Source organism: Mirounga leonina, unplaced genomic scaffold (assembly GCF_011800145.1).
Source record: "Mirounga leonina isolate KUSES-001 unplaced genomic scaffold, KU_Mleo_1.0 Mir_127, whole genome shotgun sequence".
NCBI lineage: Eukaryota > Metazoa > Chordata > Mammalia > Carnivora > Phocidae > Mirounga > Mirounga leonina.
The window spans coordinates 51,676,579-51,694,867 of record NW_023270316.1 but is presented as its reverse complement, the minus strand read 5'-3'; the positions used below and the strand labels follow the sequence as shown (position 1 = coordinate 51,694,867).

Sequence of the window (18,289 nt, the reverse complement as noted above, 5' to 3'; positions counted from 1 at the left end):
TCTACCGCCTGTGGTGTTGATGAACCATTTGAAAGCAAGTTGTGGACCTCAAAACGCTTATCCCCTAAATATTTTGGCATAAATCTTTTTTTTTTTTTTTTTTTTGGTCACCCAGAGCTTCTAGATTTTAAAACCGCCATATTTCCAATTTAAGAAGAACCAGAACTAGTATAAGCCCCTTTCGGATGAAATAAAATCAAAATTTGAAGGTTGGCATGAGAAGTGCGAGCGCGGGAATGGCCCTGGGGATGTCCAGAGGATTTGGCGAGCAGAGATTGGCAGGGAGCAGAGATTGGCAGGGAGCAGAGATTGGCAGGGAGTGGTAGGTGTGCGGGTTCAAGTGGCAGCAAACTGCCTGGGGTGTTGATTGAGGCATTTTAGTCTTTTTTACCCTGGGGAAATAATGTGTTATGAATGACAAGGGTGGAATTTTCAGGACAAGAGTAAAAAAGCCTTATCTCTTCTCGGGAACAAAAGAAGGGATTCAGCAAACATATCCTCCCAAAGATGGTTTGAGATCCTAGAACCCTGTTGTCAGGAACATCAAGCAAAGGAATTTAAAGAGAGATTCAGATCTCCTTTGTGTTGTTGTCTCCAGAGTTGTTGGAAAGATCCAACACCCAGAAGCTTGATTTTTAAACAAAATGCTAATGTAAACAATTAAAAGAGAGTAGAATTCCATTTACTCTTTTGGATTCACTTTTTATAAGAAGCCAATATAACTGGGGATCCTCCCAAGTAAGCAGATTGTTCATTATATTAGAGAACCACCTTAGTAATCCATTGTTGCTATTAAATAGTGACTCTAAGGAAGCAAAGTAAATACACATTTAATTCTTTGCTTTGTTTCTCCTTTATTTCTAGTAATCAGGTTTTTATAATAACTCTTTTACCGGGGCGCCTGGGTGGCTCAGTCGTTGGGCGTCTGCCTTCGGCTCAGGTCGTGGTCCCAGAGTCCTGGGATCGAGCCCTGCATCGGGCTCCCTGCTCGGCGGGAAGCCTGCTTCTCCCTCTCCCACTCCCCCTGCTTGTGTTCCCTCTCTCGCTGTGTCTCTCTCTGTCAAATAAATAAATAAAATCTTTTAAATAATAATAATAATAATAACTCTTTTACCAGGAATTTTTATGTGGGGAGAAGTGTCTGGATCAGCTAATTCAGAGACTGCTTCATTCAGCAGATGAAGAAACCATTACTGAATTTTTGGATGAAAACCTTAAATCAGCAAAATAAATGCAGATTTATTATTTATTATTATATAAATGAAAGGGACCTATCTCAAGAAGCAAGCTGTTCATAAAGTATAGCTAAAATTACACGGTATGTACAAATATATTTTTTAATGAATAAGTCACATTTCTTGACCTAAGAGCTTATAAAGTAAATCCAACTCTTCAAGCAGAAAACAAGCATGTGTTGTTGAAGAGAAATAAAGTATTGAGAATTGACTATGTGATACAAGTTTATAAACTCTGTAAACCCCTGTTTCAAGAAAAAGTATTGTTAATCATGTTAAAATTAGGTTTTAAACTGCTACTTTTAAATAAAAAATAAATAAAAATTGCGAAGAATAGGAGTCAATAACAGTGAGCATCTCCAGGATACAGATTGTAGAGCTCTTTGAGAGTGGAACAAATTCTATACAGTATAAACTACAAACCAGTATTTAAAGTGAACTGTCTGCTTGGCTTTTATTTCTCATTTTTCTTTGGCCTAACATGAGCATCAACAGATGAGGTGTAACGTGAGTAATTCTCTACACCTGGTTTTGTGCAGTGATGTACATAGAACCCAGTCCTTACCTTACAGAGCTTCCAGTTGAATGACAGAGCCAAAATAAAAACCACGAGCTGTAATACCAAGTGACATGATGTACTTGTTCTCAGGAAGTTTCTTGAGTAAAAAAGAAAGGGGTTATTATTTTAGACATTCCTCAGAAGGAAATTATGTGCCCAGGAAAGACTACCTAAAATAGAGTTTTAAGGGTGCCTGGGTGGCTCAGTTGGTTAAGCGACTGCCTTCGGCTCAGGTCATGATCCTGGAGTCCCGGGATCGAGTCCCACATCGGGCTCCCTGCTCAGCAGGGGGTCTGCTTCTCCCTCTGCCCTCTTCCCTCTCGTGCTCTCTGTCTCTCATTCTCTCTTTCTCAAATAAATAAATAAAATCTTTAAAAAAAAAAAAAGATTTAAAAAAAAAGAGTTTTAAGACCAATGGAATTAGGAGGTGAAAATAGAAGTGAAATTATTTTTCCCCAGTTTTTTATTTTGAAAATCTTCAAGCACATAGAAAAAGTTTTTAAAATAATTTTTAAGAAATAGTGCAGTGAACTACTAGGTATTTACCCAAAGGATACAAAATTAAAGATTCAAAAGGGTACATGCACCCCAGTGTTTATAGCAACATTATCAACAATAGCAAAACTATGGAAAGAGATCAAAGAATAGAGAAAGAAGATGTGGTAATATATACAATGGAATATTACTCAGCCATCAAAAAAATGAAATCCTGCCATTTGCAAAGATGTGGATGGAGATAGAGTATTATGCTAAGCGAAATAAATCAATCAGAGAAAGACAAATACCATATGATCTCACTCGTGTGAAATTTAAGAAACAAAACAGATGAACATATGGGGGTGGGAAGAGAGAGGGAAACAAACCATAAGAGACTCAACAATAGAGAACATTCTGAGGGTTGATGGAGGGAGGGGAGGTGGGTGAGGGATGGGCTAGATGGGTGATGGGCATTAAGGAGGGCATTTGTTATGATAAGCACTGTAAGTGATAAATCACTGAATTCCACTCCTGAAACCAATATCTCACTGTATGTTAACTAACTAGAATTTAAATAAAAATTTGAAAAGAAAAAAAAGGAAATAGAGCCAAACCAAAAAAAAAAAAAGGAAAGAAATAGTGCAAATGAACAGTATATATTACCATTTTGCTACAGTTGTCTTTTGCTCTCTCCGTACATATAAACATATGTGTGGTGGTTATTGGACCATTTAAGTCAGTTGCAGACGTTGTAACTCCACACCAAAATATCTCAGCATGTCCTAAGAATAAGGACATTCTCCTACAAATCAAAACTCCATTATTACACTTAATTGTATAATAATAATTATATAATATGATCTAATATCTATCACATATTAAAATTTCTTCAGTTATCCCTAAAATGTCTTTTTTAGCTGTTTTTGTTTGTTAGTTTTATGCAATCCAGGGTCCAACCAAGATTCATACACTGTATTTGGTTGTATGTCTTTAGTGTTTGGATTAATCCCCCAGCCTTTTTTCCACTTGACGTTGAGCCAGAGGCACACCACTAAGCTGCTCTAGGATACCTGACTCTAAGAAATTGAGTAAATTAATGGTTTTTGCTGCAAATTTGGGGGTAATTTGTTATACCAAATTGTATGTAATGAATATACCCAGTGGCCTTTCATCTCATTGATTTAACATCAGTTAATGATTCCTGCTTTGCCCTGTTCCACTGGGGTTAAAAAATGGTGATGTTCTTGTTCTTTCTACGTTAATAGCTGGCATTCTTTAAAGAAAGCTTTCCTTTGTTTTTCCTCTCACTTTCTCTTAAGTTGAGAGATAATTTAATCCTATTTGGATCAATATCATTATTCCCCCAGGGGTAAACATTGCCCTCTAAAATAATTGATGTTTCTGGAGAATCTGATTTAATTTGAAATAACATTCAATTAAATAGGGAGTTTCAGGGTAAGCATTAGAAACTGATTTTTATTGTCGGGTAGTTTACATAACAGAAACATCCTGGGGCGACTGGCTGGCACAGTCAGAAGAACATGAGACTCTTGATCTAGGGGTCATGAGTTTGGGCCCCACATTGGGCATAGAGATTACTTAAAAAAAAAAAAAAACATTTTTTAAAAGAAACATTTATCCAAGGAAATGTAAATTAAAATACTGCATGAATCAAGGCAAAATGAAGATAGTCTAATTTGCTATATGATGTCAAATGTGAGATCACATGTCATTTCAAAATTTTTTTTCAGAAAAAAATCAATACATAAACCTCAAAATATGATGTCTGCAAAAAATTCATTAATTTAAGAAAGTGAAAAATTGTAAGAGGGAAAGCAAGAGAAAGGGGCATTGATGTGTTCTATTCATTCATTTGATGGTCAGTATTAACATTCTATACATGGCAAGGAAGGGCAGGCTCTAAGAGGGAACGAGAACAAAAGGAAAAGTGCTTCTTCAGCCAAAGAGAGGCTCTGCCTTCCTGGAAGGAAGTCCAGAGCTTCCTACCACCACCAAGGTCTTTGCCCTTCCCTCGTTTTCCAGCTCTGGCTTTCCCTTAAAACACACACTTTATTTGGAGGAAAAAAAATCAAAACAAAAGTTGGAACTATGAACCTATAAAAATCTTGGGTGGTGTTTTTTCTCAAACCTCTGTATAAGTACAAATCACTTGGGGATCTCACCATAATGCAGATTTTAATTCAGAAGTTCTGGGGCCTGTTCTGCATTTCCACAATTCATTTCATTTCCACAAGCTCCCAGATGAAGGTGGATACTTCTGACTCACAAACAGCACTTGGAGTGGCAAAGATATAGGATACCTATTATTCAATGAGTACTTTCAGTTGTTATACATATTTTTGTATAATGAGTTTCAGTTAAACTTGTCATCCTACTTCATTCAGATAGACAAATTTATCTCCCAAACTACGAAGATAAAGTTGACATCTTTTAACTGTTAGTAGAAAAATGTTAGGAATCGGGGCGCCTGGGTGGCTCAGTCATTAAGCGTCATGATCCCAGGGTCCTGGGATCGAGCCCTGCATCAGGCTCCCTGCTTGGCGGGGAGCCTGCTTCTCCCTCTCCCACTCCCCCTGCTTGTGTTCCCTCTCTCGCTATATTTCTCGCTGTCAAATAAATAAAAAAAGAAAGAAAAAAATGTTAGGAATCAACCTATAAGCCAATGATAAATCAGGGTTTTTGTAAAAAATTTGAAAAGCCAAAGTTTATTGCCTCATATGCACAGCACCTTTAGAATACCAAAGAATAATAAACTTTATTTAGAAAATAAATGAGATATTTTTAATTGACTTTAAAATTTTGTCAAGGGGGCGCCTGGGTGGCTCAGTTGGTTAAGCAACTGCCTTCGGCTCAGGTCATGATCCTGGAGTCCCGGGATCGAGTCCCGCATCGGGCTCCTTGCTCAGCGAGGAGTCTGCTTCTCCCTCTGACCCTTCCCCCCTCATGCTCTCTCTGTCTCTCATTCTCTCTCTCTCAAATAAATAAATAAAATCTTAAAAAAAAAAAAAAACAACATCTACCTTTAAAAAAAATAAAATAAAATTTAGTCAAGGAATCTAAGATCAACAAACTACTACAGTCAAAAAACTAAAAGAAACTATCTTTAAAAGCATCTTACTCTGCAAACTCAACACCCAAAGAACAAATAATCCAATCAAGAAATGGGCAGAAGACATGAACAGACATTTTTCCAAAGAAGACATCCAAATGCCCAACAGACACATGAAAAAGTGCTCAACATCACTTGACATCAGGGAAATCCAAATCAAAACCTCAATGAGATACCACCTCATACCAGTCAGAATGGCTAAAATTAACAAGTCAGGAAACAACAGATGTTGGTGAGGATGTGGAGAAAGTGGAACCCTCCTATACTGCTGGTGGGAATGCAAGCTGGTGCAGCCACTCTGGAAACAGTATGGAGGTTCCTCAAAAAGTTGAAAATAGAGCTACCATATGACCCAGCAATTGCATTACCAGATACCCCAAAGATACAAATGTAGTGATCTGAAGGGGTACTGCACCCCAATGTTTATAGCAGCAATGTCCACAATAGGCAAACTATGGAAAGAGCCAAGATGTCCATCAACAGATGAATGGATAAAGAAGATGTGGTATATATATATATATACAATGGAATATTATGCAGCCATCAAAAAACCCCAGAAATCTTGCCATTTGCAACGACGTGGATGGAACTAGAAAGTATTATGCTAAGCGAAATAAGTCAATCAGAGAAAGACACGTATCATATGATCTCACTGATGTGAGGAATTCTTAATCTCAGGAAACAAACTGAGGGTTGCTGGAATGGTAGGGATGGGAGGGATGGGGTGGCTGGGTGACGGACATTGGGGAGGGTATGTGCTATGGTGAGCACTGTGAATTGTGTAAGACTGATGAATCACAGACCTGTACCTCTGAAACAAATAATACATTATATGTTTAAAAAAAAAAAATAAGAAGAAGATAGGAAGGGAAAAATGAAGGGGGGAAAATCGGAGGGGGAGATGAACCATGAGAGCCTATGGACTCTGAGAAACTGAGGGTTTTAGAGGGGAGGGGGCAGGGGGATGGGTTAGCCCAGTGATGGGTATTAAGGAGGGCACGTATTGCATGGAGCACTGGGTGTTATATGCAACCAATGAATCATGGAACACTACATCAAAAATTGATGTAATGTATGATGACTAACATAAATAATAAAATAATATTTTAAAAAAAGCATCTTACTCTTGTGTTAGGGGTCAATAGTGATTAGGAGGATGGGGAGGGGAGTGCTTCTGGGATGCTGGTAATGTCTTATTTCTTAACCTGAGTGGTGTTACACAGGTGTATTCATTTTGTGATAATTCATTGCATTTATGGGGTGCCTGGGTGGCTCAGTCAGTTGGGCGTTTGCCTTCAGCTCATGTCATGATCCTGGGGTCCTGGAATCAAGCCCCACTCTGGGCTCCCTGCTCAGCTCAAATAAATAAAATCTTTTAAAAAAATTCATTGCATTGCACTACTGGGTATTTACCCCAAAGGTACAAATGTAGTGATCCGAAGGGGTACCTGCACCCCAATGTTTATAGCAGCAATGTCCACAATAGCCAAACTATGGAAAGAGCCTAGATGTCCATCAACAGATCAATGGATAAAGAAGATGTGGTATATATATACAATGGAATATTATGCAGCCATCCAAAAAAATGAAATCTTCCCATTTGCAATGATGTGGATGGAACTAGAGGGTATTATGCTAAGCAAAATAAGACGATCAGAGAAAGACAAGTATCATATGATCTCACCGATATGAGGAATTTGAGAAACAAGACAGAGGATCATAGGGGAAGGGAGGGAAAAATGAAACAAGATGAAACCAGAGAGGGAAACAAACCATAAGAAACTCTTAATCTTGGGGTGCTTGGGTGGCTCAGTCATAAGGCGTCTGCCTTCAGCTCAGGTCATGATCCCAGGGTCCTGGGATCGAGCCCCACATCGGGCTCCCTGCTCGGCAGGAAGCCTGATCTCCCTCTACCACTCCCCCTGCTTGTGTTCCTGCTCTCGCTATGTCTCTCTGTCAAATAAATGAATAAAATCTTAAAAAAAAAAGAGAGAGAGAGACTTAATCTCAAGAAACAAACTGAGGGTTGCTGGAGTGGTGGGGGGTGGGAGGGCTGGGGTGGCTGGGTGATAGACATTGGGGAGGGTATGTGCTATGGTGAGCGCTGTGAATTGTGTAAGACTGTTGAATCACAGACCTGTACCTCTGAAACAAATAATACATTATATGTTAATAGAAAAAATTTTTTTAATTTATTGCACTTACAATTTTTATTTGCTCCCTTTTCTGTACGTGTACTATACTTCAAATTTTTAAAAAAGTTTAAAATTGTTTCAGTTTAAAACAGATTTGAAACAAGTTAGTTGCTACCAAATAATGTGGAACACAAGTCATGTCCAAGGCTGCGCACTCACTAGGCCCTCTCCACTTGAACAAGAGTGGACCCATCAAAAGCTCTTAGAGTAGCCAGTGACTCAGGGCAGTGCAAGTTATTTTGGGTATATAAATAAAAGAGTGAACAGTTTGTAGACTCTATTTAAAAATGAGAGTGAGGGGCGCCCGGGTGGCTCAGTCATTAAGCATCTGCCTTCAGCTCAGGTCATGGTCCCAGGGTCCTGGGATCGAGCCCCGCATCAGGCTCCCTGCTCAGCCGGAAGCTGCTTCTCCCTCTTCCACGCCCCCTGCTTGTGTTCCCTCTCTCACTGTGTCTTTCTCTGTCTAATAAATAAATAAAAATCTTTTTAAAAAAATAGAAATAGAAATGAGAGTGAAAAACAATACAGATGGGGCACAGGATGACAAACTAGCAGCCCCTGAGCGCACAACAGGCCTGAATTAGAGGTTGTAGAGGGAAAGGGGCTGTACTTTCGCGGGGTGGGAGGAGGTGGCAGTGGAGACTTATAAATTGCATGAAGCCTAAATTCTGGGGAGGTGAGTGAGTGCTGTGCTTGTGTGGGCTCCTTTATGAAACAAAGTGTGTAAAAATTGCCACGAGGAACAAACAAGTGAAATACTATATTCATTACAGTGGTTGGGATGAAGGGGTTCCAGAAAGCGAGTACTCAGATGCATGGAAACCACGTGCAGAAACAGAACTTCAAGAAGTCAGACACACACACACACACAAACACACACATAAATGTCAATAAGGAGCAACATTCAGAGGGGAAGATGAGAGGGGTTGCCCCAGGAAAGAGGATGTCTGATCTGTAAGAAGAACGTTGAAGTCACCCAGAAATGGAAATGGGAGCAGTACGAGTGAGCCTCAGCCTCAGAAGAAGAAAAGGGCCAGAGTAGATCCTGCTGCTGGAAACATGAACAGAGTTGAAGTTAAAGATTTCTGAAGAACTAAAATCATGGATTGTTGGGGTGCCTGGTGGCTTGGTAGGTTAAGTGTCTGCCTTCAGCTCAGGTCATGATCTCAGGGTCCTGGGATTGAGCCCTGCATCGGGCTCCCCGCTCAACAGCGAGTCTGCTTCTCCCTCTCCCTCTGTGATCTCTCTCGCTCTCACTCACTCAAATAAATAAAAATCTTTAATAAAAATTTTTTTTAATTAAAAAAATAAAACCATGGATTGTTAATGACTGAGGCATAATTACCAGGCAAAAACAGTTCTATCTTCCTGTCAAGAAGAATATGGATTCCATTGTAAAGGATTATGCAAATTTTAAGAAATCTTGAGGAAACAGAAAATAAGGACTATGCTAATTATTAATGAAGTTGTGGCAGGAATTTTAAAAATTGGAATGTAATGTTGGGCACTCAGCTACTCTACAAATTTGAAAGACCCCAGTGTGTGAATTCCTCAAAGATTGCCCTGAGTCACCTTTGTCCCATTTATATGGAGTGCCACATTGACTGAACTGGAGCAGTGTTGATCGATACACTCTAGAAGAAGAGATTCTTAATGACTGAATGATCTTCACAATATCCTGGCAAAGAATCTGCAACTTTTAGTGCCAGCAATTATGAAGTGGCTCCTAAGAGAAGGTATAATTTATAGTAAATTAAATGCACAGACCTTAAGAGACAGTTGAGTTTGTCAATTGCATTCGCCCGTGTAACCACCAGCCCAAGCAAGAAGAGGACATTTGCCTCACCCCTGAAACTTCCCTTGCATTCCTTTCCAGTTGATCCAGCAATCTGCCCAAACCCCTTCCCCCAACAGTGGCAGCCTCTAATACGACTTTTTCTTATATGATTTATAGTCACCATAACTTATTTTCACTATTCTGGAACTTCACATACACTGTGTACTCTTGCATATCTTGCTTCTTTAGATCAACATAAAAGTTTTTAAACCTCACACTGGCACATATCAAAGGTATCTTTTTATTTCTGAGTAGTATTACACTGTATGAATATACCAGAATTAATTTTTTTCATTCTCCTATTGATGCACATGTGGATTGTTTCCAGTTTTTGGCCATTACAGATGAAGGCACTATGAACATTCTTGCACAAGTCTTTTGCGGACATATGTTTTAATTTCCCTTGGGCAAATAAATGCTTAGGGGAAATTACTGAGTGTTTAACATCCAAAGAAACTACCAGTTTTCTAAAATAGATATATCAAATTATATTCCTATTGTTAGTATATATATGAAGGTTCCAAAGGCTCCCTATCATCACCAACATTTAGCATTTTTGACCTTTTTAAATTTAGCCATTCTCTTAGGTATGCAGTGTTTTCTCATGAATTTAATTTGCATTCATCTGAGGATGAATATGCATTGAGCAGCTTTCTCATGTTTTTAGTGACTATTGAGATAATGTATCACAAATATTTTTTTTTAAGTTTCATTTATTTAAGTAATCTCTACACCCAGTGAGGGGCTTGAACTCACAACTCCAAGATTAAGAGTCACATGCCCTTCTGACTGAGTCAGCGAGGCACCCCTACAAATATAAATAAATAAATAAACAAACAAATAAATAAATAAATAAATTGCAGACTATGGCTTGTCTTTTTATTTTTTTCATTGCCTTTTCATAGGCAAAAGCTTGTAATTTTGTTGAAGTTCATTTTATCATTTTTTTATTAGTATTTTTTGTATCCTGAAATGTCTGACTACCTCAGAGTCAGAGATAGCCTTCTGTATTTTCTTTTAGAAGTGTTATAGTTTTCACTTCTCTGTTTAATGTTAAGGTCCATTTAGAATTTTGTGTGTGGTATAAGCTAAGGGTCAAAGTTCTTTTTTTCTTTTTTTTTTTTACATTGTGAACTGGTTGTTTAACACCATTTGTTGAACAGACTTTCCTCTTCCCGTTGAACTGCAGTGATACCAATGCTGGGTTTCTAAAATGTTAAATTCAGGGTTGCCTGGGTGACTCAGTCGTTAAGCGTCTGCCTTTGGGATCGAGCCCCGCATCAGGCACCCTGCTCAGCGGGAAGCCTGCTTCTCCTTCTCCCACTCCCCTTGCTTGTGTTCCCTCTCTCGCTGTGTCTCTGTCAAATAAATAAAATCTATTAAAAAATAAATAAGGGGCGCCTGGGTGGCTCAGTCGTTGGGCGTCTGCCTTTGGCTCAGGTCATGGTCCCAGAGTCCTGGAATCAAGTCCCACATCAGGCTCCCTGCTGGGCAGGAAGCCTGCTTCTCCCTCTCCCACTCCCCCTGCTTGTGTTCCCTCTCTCGCTGTCTCTCTGTCCAATAAATAAATTTTTTTAAATCTTAAAAAAAAATAAAATGTTAAATTCAGTTCCTCAGTTGCACTAGCCACGTTTGAAGTACTCAAGAGCTACCTGTGGCTCGCAGCACAGAAAATGTTTGCAGCATCACAAAGTTCTGTAGCAGCACTGCTCTTGACCTTAGGGCACAGTGCCTGCTGAATACTTTGGATTGTGAAAAAGGTAATCTAAACCAACTAACAAAGGGCAGATATCAGGAAGTTAAAAATCAATCACTGAACTGATAGGCATTACCTAAGGTAGTCAAATTCAGAGACAGCAAGTAGAATGGTGGTTAGTAGGGGGTTGAGGGAAAGGGGAAAGGAGAGTTACTGTGAATCGGTTCTGTAATATGAAGAGCTCTGGAGATGGGTGCTGGTGATAGTTGCAAAACCAGTGAATGTAGTTAATGCCAGATAAATGTGCTCTTAAAGAATTGTTCAAAATGGTAACTACTGTGTATTTTACCAATGTAAAAAAATTGTAATTGCTTTTTCCCCAGCTGTTTTATTGAGGTAAGAAAGCAATCAGTGTTGGGCGCCTGGGTGGCTCAGTTGGTTAAGCGACTGCCTTCAGCTCAGGTCATGATCCTGGAGTCCCGGGATTGAGTCCCACATCGGGCTCCCTGCTCAGCCGGTAATCTGCTTCTCTCTCTGACCCTCCTCCCTCTCATGCTCTCTGTCTCTCATTCTCTCTCTCGCAAATAAATAAAATCTTAAAAAAAAAAAAAAAAAAAGAAAGCAATCAGTGTTACTAATGACCTAATAATTCTCTCAAGTGTATCTAAGGGATACCCAACAACCCTACAGAGGAGATACTAGAGCCCAGTATGTCTCTTAATGTCTTAATGTCTCTATCCTGGAGTATTTCCAATAGAAGCTCTTCAGCTAATAGGACAAGAGAGCAAAACAATTTGAGTTTATTCTCCTGCCATGTGTTATCCACCCATCAATGTAATAACTAAGATTTCATTAAGTTATGGTAACGCATGACAAGGTAGTGGCAAGAGCAACCTGCTTTTTTAAGTAAAAGTTCCCTTTTTAAAAAACGACACAAGGGGCGCCTGGGTGGCTCAGTCGGTTGAGCGACTGCCTTCGGCTCAGGTCATGATCCTGGAGTCCCGGGATCGAGTCCCGCATCGGGCTCCCTGCTCGGCGGGGAGTCTGTTTCTCCCTCTGACCCTCCCCCCTCTCATGTGCTCTCTCTCTCTCTCTCTTAATCTCTCTCTCTCAAATAAATAAAATCTTTAAAAATAAAAAATTAAAAACGACACAAAACCCAACCTCTAAGCACTTGATTTTGATGATTTAACTAAGAATATTGATCAATACATATATAAACACTTTTGTAAAGCATAGGTTGAACTATATTAATTCAAAATATTAGGGCATGCATGAATACGGAGCTTTGAGGATCTTGTGCTTTTGTACAAGGTCTGTGTGTTAAAACTCCCGTTTAAACTCCTTGATAAAGACAACTCTGTAATCTTCGACTGATTTGTGGAGAGGGAGTCAAATGAGCAGTGTTAGATGACACAAAAACACTCATATTAAGTGCTTATGAAAATAATCTTGCTTATGAAAATAATCTTGCTCCCCTGGAGGAAGTATTGATTTGGTGAGACATGGAGACCCACCTGTGTAATATGCCCGATACGCTTTTTTGAGGCCAGCTATAAATGCTGTTCTCTAGGACCTCATCTTTGTCTAAGACATCCCAATGAACTTATGGATATTGTTTAGTATTGAAAATATTGTAGTAACCTTCAGAACCCTTCAAAAGAAGCAACATTAAAAACTGGAAGTTTTTTTGCAGAAATTGCTCATGGTTTCACACGTGGGTACCTCTTTTTTTTTTTTTTTTTTATAAATTCTCCTCCTCCCCGCCCCAAAAAAGCTAACAAAGATTGAATCTTTATATTCTAGGCACGGTGTAAGCATGTAATTATTCTAACCAACAAATATTTATTGAAGCGCCCTGTGTCCTTTGCAATGTATCTCATTCCACTCACACAATCCCATGAAAACTATTATCCCCACTTCACAAAGAGGGAAAAGTTCTCAAAGAGATGTCACACAATTAACGAATACTAAAACGGAGATTTTACCCTGGAACTTCAAGCCAATCCTCCAAACCAACAAATCCAGGAGAATTAACGCTTTCAGATTCTGTTAGCTAAAACAGTCCTCCCCCAGAAACCTCGCGATATTACTCAAACTACCACTCCCAACATGCGCAGCGGCTTGGGTCCGTCCGCTTATCCCCTTGAGTCCGGAGGGCCCCGGCATGCCTCGAGGCGCGAAAAGCAGTCTGGGAGCCGTAGTTCTCTTGGACGCCTACCGGTCTTGCCAGCGCGGCAGTGGCGGCTCTCTTGGTTCCGTCCAGCGGGTCCCGTAAACGAGCTGAGGCGGAGAAAGGGCGCGGAACTGGAAGAGGGTGAGTCAGGCACTGTCTACGCGATAAAGGGAGGCAGCACCGCGGCGCAGCTCTGAGTTGAGTAAGTGCGGCCCCTGCAGTCTATTCAGGGACGCCGCGATCTAGCGCCAGCGAGAAGAGGGCGAGGAGGAGCCAGAGCCCGGTCCTTGCACCCATTCTCGCCCTCGTACCCCGCCGCCGTCTCCACCATGCAGTCCCGGGAAGAAGCTCCGCGCTCTCGCCGCCTGGCCAGTCCCCGCGGCGGGAGGCGGCCCAAGAGAATTTCAAAGCCTTCTGTTTCGGCTTTTTTCACGGGCCCGGAGGAGCTGAAGGACACGGCTCATTCTGCAGCCCTCCTGGCACAGCTGAAGTCCTTCTACGACTCGCGGCTGTTATGTGATGTGACCATCGAGGTGGTGACGCCTGGTAGCGGGCCCGGCACCGGCCGCCTTTTTTCCTGCAACCGTAACGTGCTGGCTGCCGCGTGTCCCTACTTCAAGAGCATGTTCACCGGTGGCATGTACGAGAGCCAGCAGGCGAGTGTGACCATGCATGATGTGGATGCCGAGTCCTTCGAGGTGCTGGTCGACTACTGCTACACCGGTCGCGTGTCGCTAAGTGAGGCCAACGTGCAACGCCTTTACGCGGCCTCTGACATGTTACAGCTCGAGTACGTACGGGAAGCCTGTGCCTCCTTCCTAGCCCGCCGCCTTGACCTGGCCAACTGCACCGCCATCCTCAAGTTTGCCGACGCCTTTGACCATCACCAGCTGCGATCACAGGCCCAGTCCTTTATAGCCCACAATTTCAAGCAGCTCAGCCGAATGGGTTCAGTAAGGGAGGAGAGTCTGGCAGATCTGAGCTTGGCCCAGCTGCAGGCCGTCCTGCGTCTGGATAGTCTAGACATCGAGAGTGAGCGGACTGTGTGTCATGTGGCGGTGCAGTGGTTGGAGGCGGCTCCCAAGGAGCGGGGCCCCAGCGCTGCGGAAGTCTTCAAGTGTGTCCGCTGGACGCACTTCAGAGATGAAGATCAGGATTACCTGGAAGGGCTGTTAACCAAGCCCATTGTCAAGAAGTACTGTCTGGACCTTATTGAAGGGGCCCTGCAGATGCGCTACGGTGACAAGTTGTGCAAGTCCCTGGTGCCGAAGCCAGACAGCAGCAACAGCTCTGTTGTACCCCCAGCAGAAAATCCCCCCCAGAGACTGGGTATGTGTGCCAAGGAGATGGTGATCTTCTTTGGACATCCTAGAGATCCCTTTCTCTGCTATGACCCATACTCAGGGGACATTTACACAATGCCATCCCCTTTAACCAGCTTGGCTCACACTAAGACTATCACCTCCTCAGCTGTCTGTGTCTCTCCAGACCACGACATCTACCTGGCCGCTCAGCCCAGGAAGGACCTGTGGGTGTACAAGCCAGCCCAGAACAGCTGGCAGCAGCTTGCCGACCGCCTGCTGTGTCGGGAGGGCATGGATGTGGCCTACCTCAATGGCTACATCTACATTTTGGGTGGGCGAGACCCCATTACAGGTGTGAAACTGAAGGAGGTAGAATGCTACAGTGTCCAGAGGAACCAGTGGGCACTGGTGGCTCCTGTACCCCATTCCTTCTATTCCTTTGAACTAATAGTGGTTCAGAACTATCTTTATGCTGTGAACAGTAAGCGCATGCTCTACTATGATCCTAGCCACAATACGTGGCTGAACTGTGCTTCTCTTAAACGTAGTGACTTTCAGGAAGCCTGTGTCTTCAATGATGAGATCTATTGTATCTGTGACATCCCAGTCATGAAGGTCTATAACCCAGCCAGGGGAGAATGGAGGCGGATTAGTAATATTCCCTTGGACTCGGAGACCCACAACTACCAGATCGTCAATCATGGCCAAAAGTTGCTTCTCATCACTTCTACCACCCCTCAATGGAAAAAAAACCGGGTGACTGTTTATGAATACGATACTAGGGAAGACCAGTGGATTAATATAGGTACCATGTTAGGCCTTTTGCAGTTTGACTCTGGCTTTATTTGCCTCTGTGCTCGGGTGTATCCTTCCTGCCTGGAACCTGGACAGAGTTTCATCACTGAGGAAGATGATGCTCGGAGTGAGTCTAGTACTGAATGGGACTTAGATGGATTCAGTGAGCTGGACTCAGAGTCAGGAAGTTCAAGTTCTTTTTCTGATGATGAAGTCTGGGTGCAGGTAGCACCTCAGCGAAATGCACAGGATCAGCAGGGTTCTTTGTAAATATTTTGAAGCACTAAAATGTTTCTACTGCTATGGAATGTATCTTTAAAAGATGTCCTTTTCTTGAAAAAAAAAATGTTGGTTAGGACTGCAGATTTGGTTTGGAAAGGGTGATGTTTGAATTACTAATGTAATGTTACAAAATTTAAACAGCCCATGAAATCAACCTATATAATAATTTACTGTGCTAAAAGTTGAGATTAAAATATGCAAAAATGAACTATATAATTAATTAGAATGCTTGGTGGTTTTTTTCATTGTTCAAGTATTGTTGCACCAGTGGATTGTTTTGGTTAGTTATACTCTTTATATTTTGATTATCTATTTTAGTCTTCTTTTAACTTTTTAATTCTATTTAGTGCCACAAAGAATTTAACTTTTTAATTTTTAAAAATAGAAAATTGGACTAGAAATTGTTGGTAGGGTTTTGAAGGTTTATCTTTTCCTTCAGAATAATGAAAGTAGTAGATTTCCCAAATTTTGAGATAGCCAGTTTTTAGTATTATAAGTTAGTATAGTTTGTTAAATTTGGTTTGGTTTTCACCCCTTCTGCACAGAAAAAAATTTGGATATATATATGTGTTATAAAATGGGATTTCATTTTGATAATGTGCAGAATGGTCTTAAGAACTCACAGAAAGCAAAAAAAATCAGGATTCCACTGTTTTAAAAGAAATTTCACTTTTAATTTTGGAATATAACATGTAGTTGCTAGATGTGACCATTTTTCTATTTTAAAAAACGTCCATTCCAGTAGTGTCACCAATTATTTAAACACCCTTCTAAACTAAAAAAAAAAAAAAGTAACTTGCTTTGTGAGATCATATATTTCATCTGTACCTGATAAATGCTTCATCGAATCAAAGGAACAATCCTTTTTTTCACTGGACATATGATTGAGTAATGTAAATTTTTATCTATTGGTCATACCTAGTCTTAAAAAGTTTATATGCTTCCCTAAAATATTTTGGCTGTATAGTTTTGGTGTTCATCTTAGAGGATTCTTCAGCAGGAAGAGATTTATTGTTTACCGTTTTTGTGAGGTAATACTGGTTTTGAAAATACATTTAAGCTAAAAAGGGTATTTCATTGAGATCAGTAGTTACTGCGTCTATCAACTATAAAATCAAGTGCCAGCAGAGAACTTTAAAACTTCAAACTGTGTATGGAACTGTTTTGTGTAGCATTGAAATGTTCTGTCAAGTGTTGTAAGTCACTGTATATGATTATCATCTCAAAGTTATTTTTGTATTAAAAGTTGATAGTTAAAGAACATAAGTGGATGATGGCATTTGGGGCCAATAGTGAACATATGTTTCCTCTAAAATATTTCCCTAGCAATGGTATACATGGTTATTTTATTAGGGTATTTGTATCTGTTCTGTATTTCTCTGTGAACCATGCTCCAGTCTTTGTTGTCTTTTTGTTTGTTTTTGTGTCACCATAAAGTAAGGGAATGTCCAGAACTAGAGACTAAATCACACAAAATTGATGTTGTTGAATACAGAGAAATAGAGGTGCTTACCTTTTGAGGGTCTGTTAATATGTAGGACTGTCACAACACATATCCATGATAAATGATGTACATACACAGATGCTTATAGTCTATAAATTTTTCTATACTGACTTAGAATCCTCTTTTTGCCTCTTTGTTCAAAATGTTAATTCCTCTTATATGTTTATTCTCTAGTGACCGAATGCTAACATTTCTTACACCACATCAGAGTACTGAGGAGTGTGCCTCAGGATAGGGAACTGAATTTTGAATGAAAAAAAGAGGGAGAGAGAAAAGGATTAAAAAAAAAACAAGCACACAAATTTTGATTGGGCATCTGAAGAGTTCATAAGACATTCCTGTTTAACATTATTTCTAGTGAAATAAGAGTGTTGCTCTAGCAGTGTGTTCTTAAGAAAGTGTTCCCTCAAAACAGCAAACATGCTTTGGTGGCCTAAGGCTAACTTTTGTTCCATTTGGTATCAGGATGGTAAAAGCACTGGTCTCAACTTAGAAAGCTATTTCTTCGTAGTGTTATTTTTTGGCCAGCTTTTCTTCACCAGTAACTTCTTGTTGATAGCTTTCTGTTTTGTAAGGTTGAAATAGGACAGTGCTGATCTCAGATTATCCATCTGCAGAATTAAAGTATGCAACTGATTGATAAAAGACAAATTCTTCAGTTTACCATTTTCATCGTTTGAGTTAAGTATAAGCTAATTAACAGTAATGTGGTTTAAAAAGAAGTTTTTTGGGGAAGCCTTTGGCTTCATGATATATTTGTGAATTAGGGGATAGATGTTAACCATTATTTCATAGATAAGTGATTTGTATATGGTTAGTTACAAATAAAAATGGCACTGGAACTCAGGCCTTCTGACCTCTTAATTAGTGTTCCTGCTAAATGTATAAAACCCTTGTTTGTGCAGCGAGGGACACAACGAGCAATGTTGAATCCCTTCTTTTTTTTTTTTTTTTTTTAAATTCATGAAAGTCAGAGAGAGGCAGAGGCAGAGGGAGAGAAGCAGGCTCCCCGCCTAGCAGGGAGCCCGATGCGGGACTCGATCCCAGGACCCTGGGATCACAACCTGAGCCGAAGGCAGACGCTTAACCGTCTGAGCCA

At 40.5% G+C, this 18,289-nt stretch overlaps 2 protein-coding genes across 12 annotated transcripts in view; both read left to right on the top strand.

Annotated features, from left to right (window-relative positions):
• The window catches only part of MTRF1 (mitochondrial translation release factor 1), a 68,362-nt gene extending 66,915 nt beyond the window's left edge, over positions 1-1,447 (top strand). For 10 of the 11 annotated variants that reach the window (XM_035003288.1, XM_035003289.1, XM_035003290.1 and 7 more), the window contains one exon: positions 1,118-1,447. In XM_035003288.1, coding sequence (XP_034859179.1) covers positions 1,118-1,231 — 114 coding nt within the window. In that variant the 3' untranslated portion in view covers positions 1,232-1,447. The remainder of the gene's footprint in view (positions 1-1,117) is intronic. The other variant, XR_004678908.1, reaches the window with a different exon arrangement.
• An 11,713-nt stretch (positions 1,448-13,160) lies between these two features.
• On the top strand, positions 13,161-18,036 carry KBTBD7 (kelch repeat and BTB domain containing 7). Its single transcript, XM_035003282.1, has one exon. The coding sequence runs from the start codon at positions 13,635-13,637 to the stop codon at positions 15,672-15,674; it is 2,040 nt and encodes a 679-aa protein (XP_034859173.1). The 5' UTR covers positions 13,161-13,634; the 3' UTR covers positions 15,675-18,036.
• The last annotated feature ends 253 nt before the right edge of the window (positions 18,037-18,289 follow it).

What these genes read in the sequence shown, in the direction of transcription:
- KBTBD7 (XM_035003282.1), top strand. Translation starts at nt 13,635, where the DNA reads ATGCAGTCCCGGGAAGAAGCTCCGCGCTCTCGCCGCCTGGCCAGTCCC.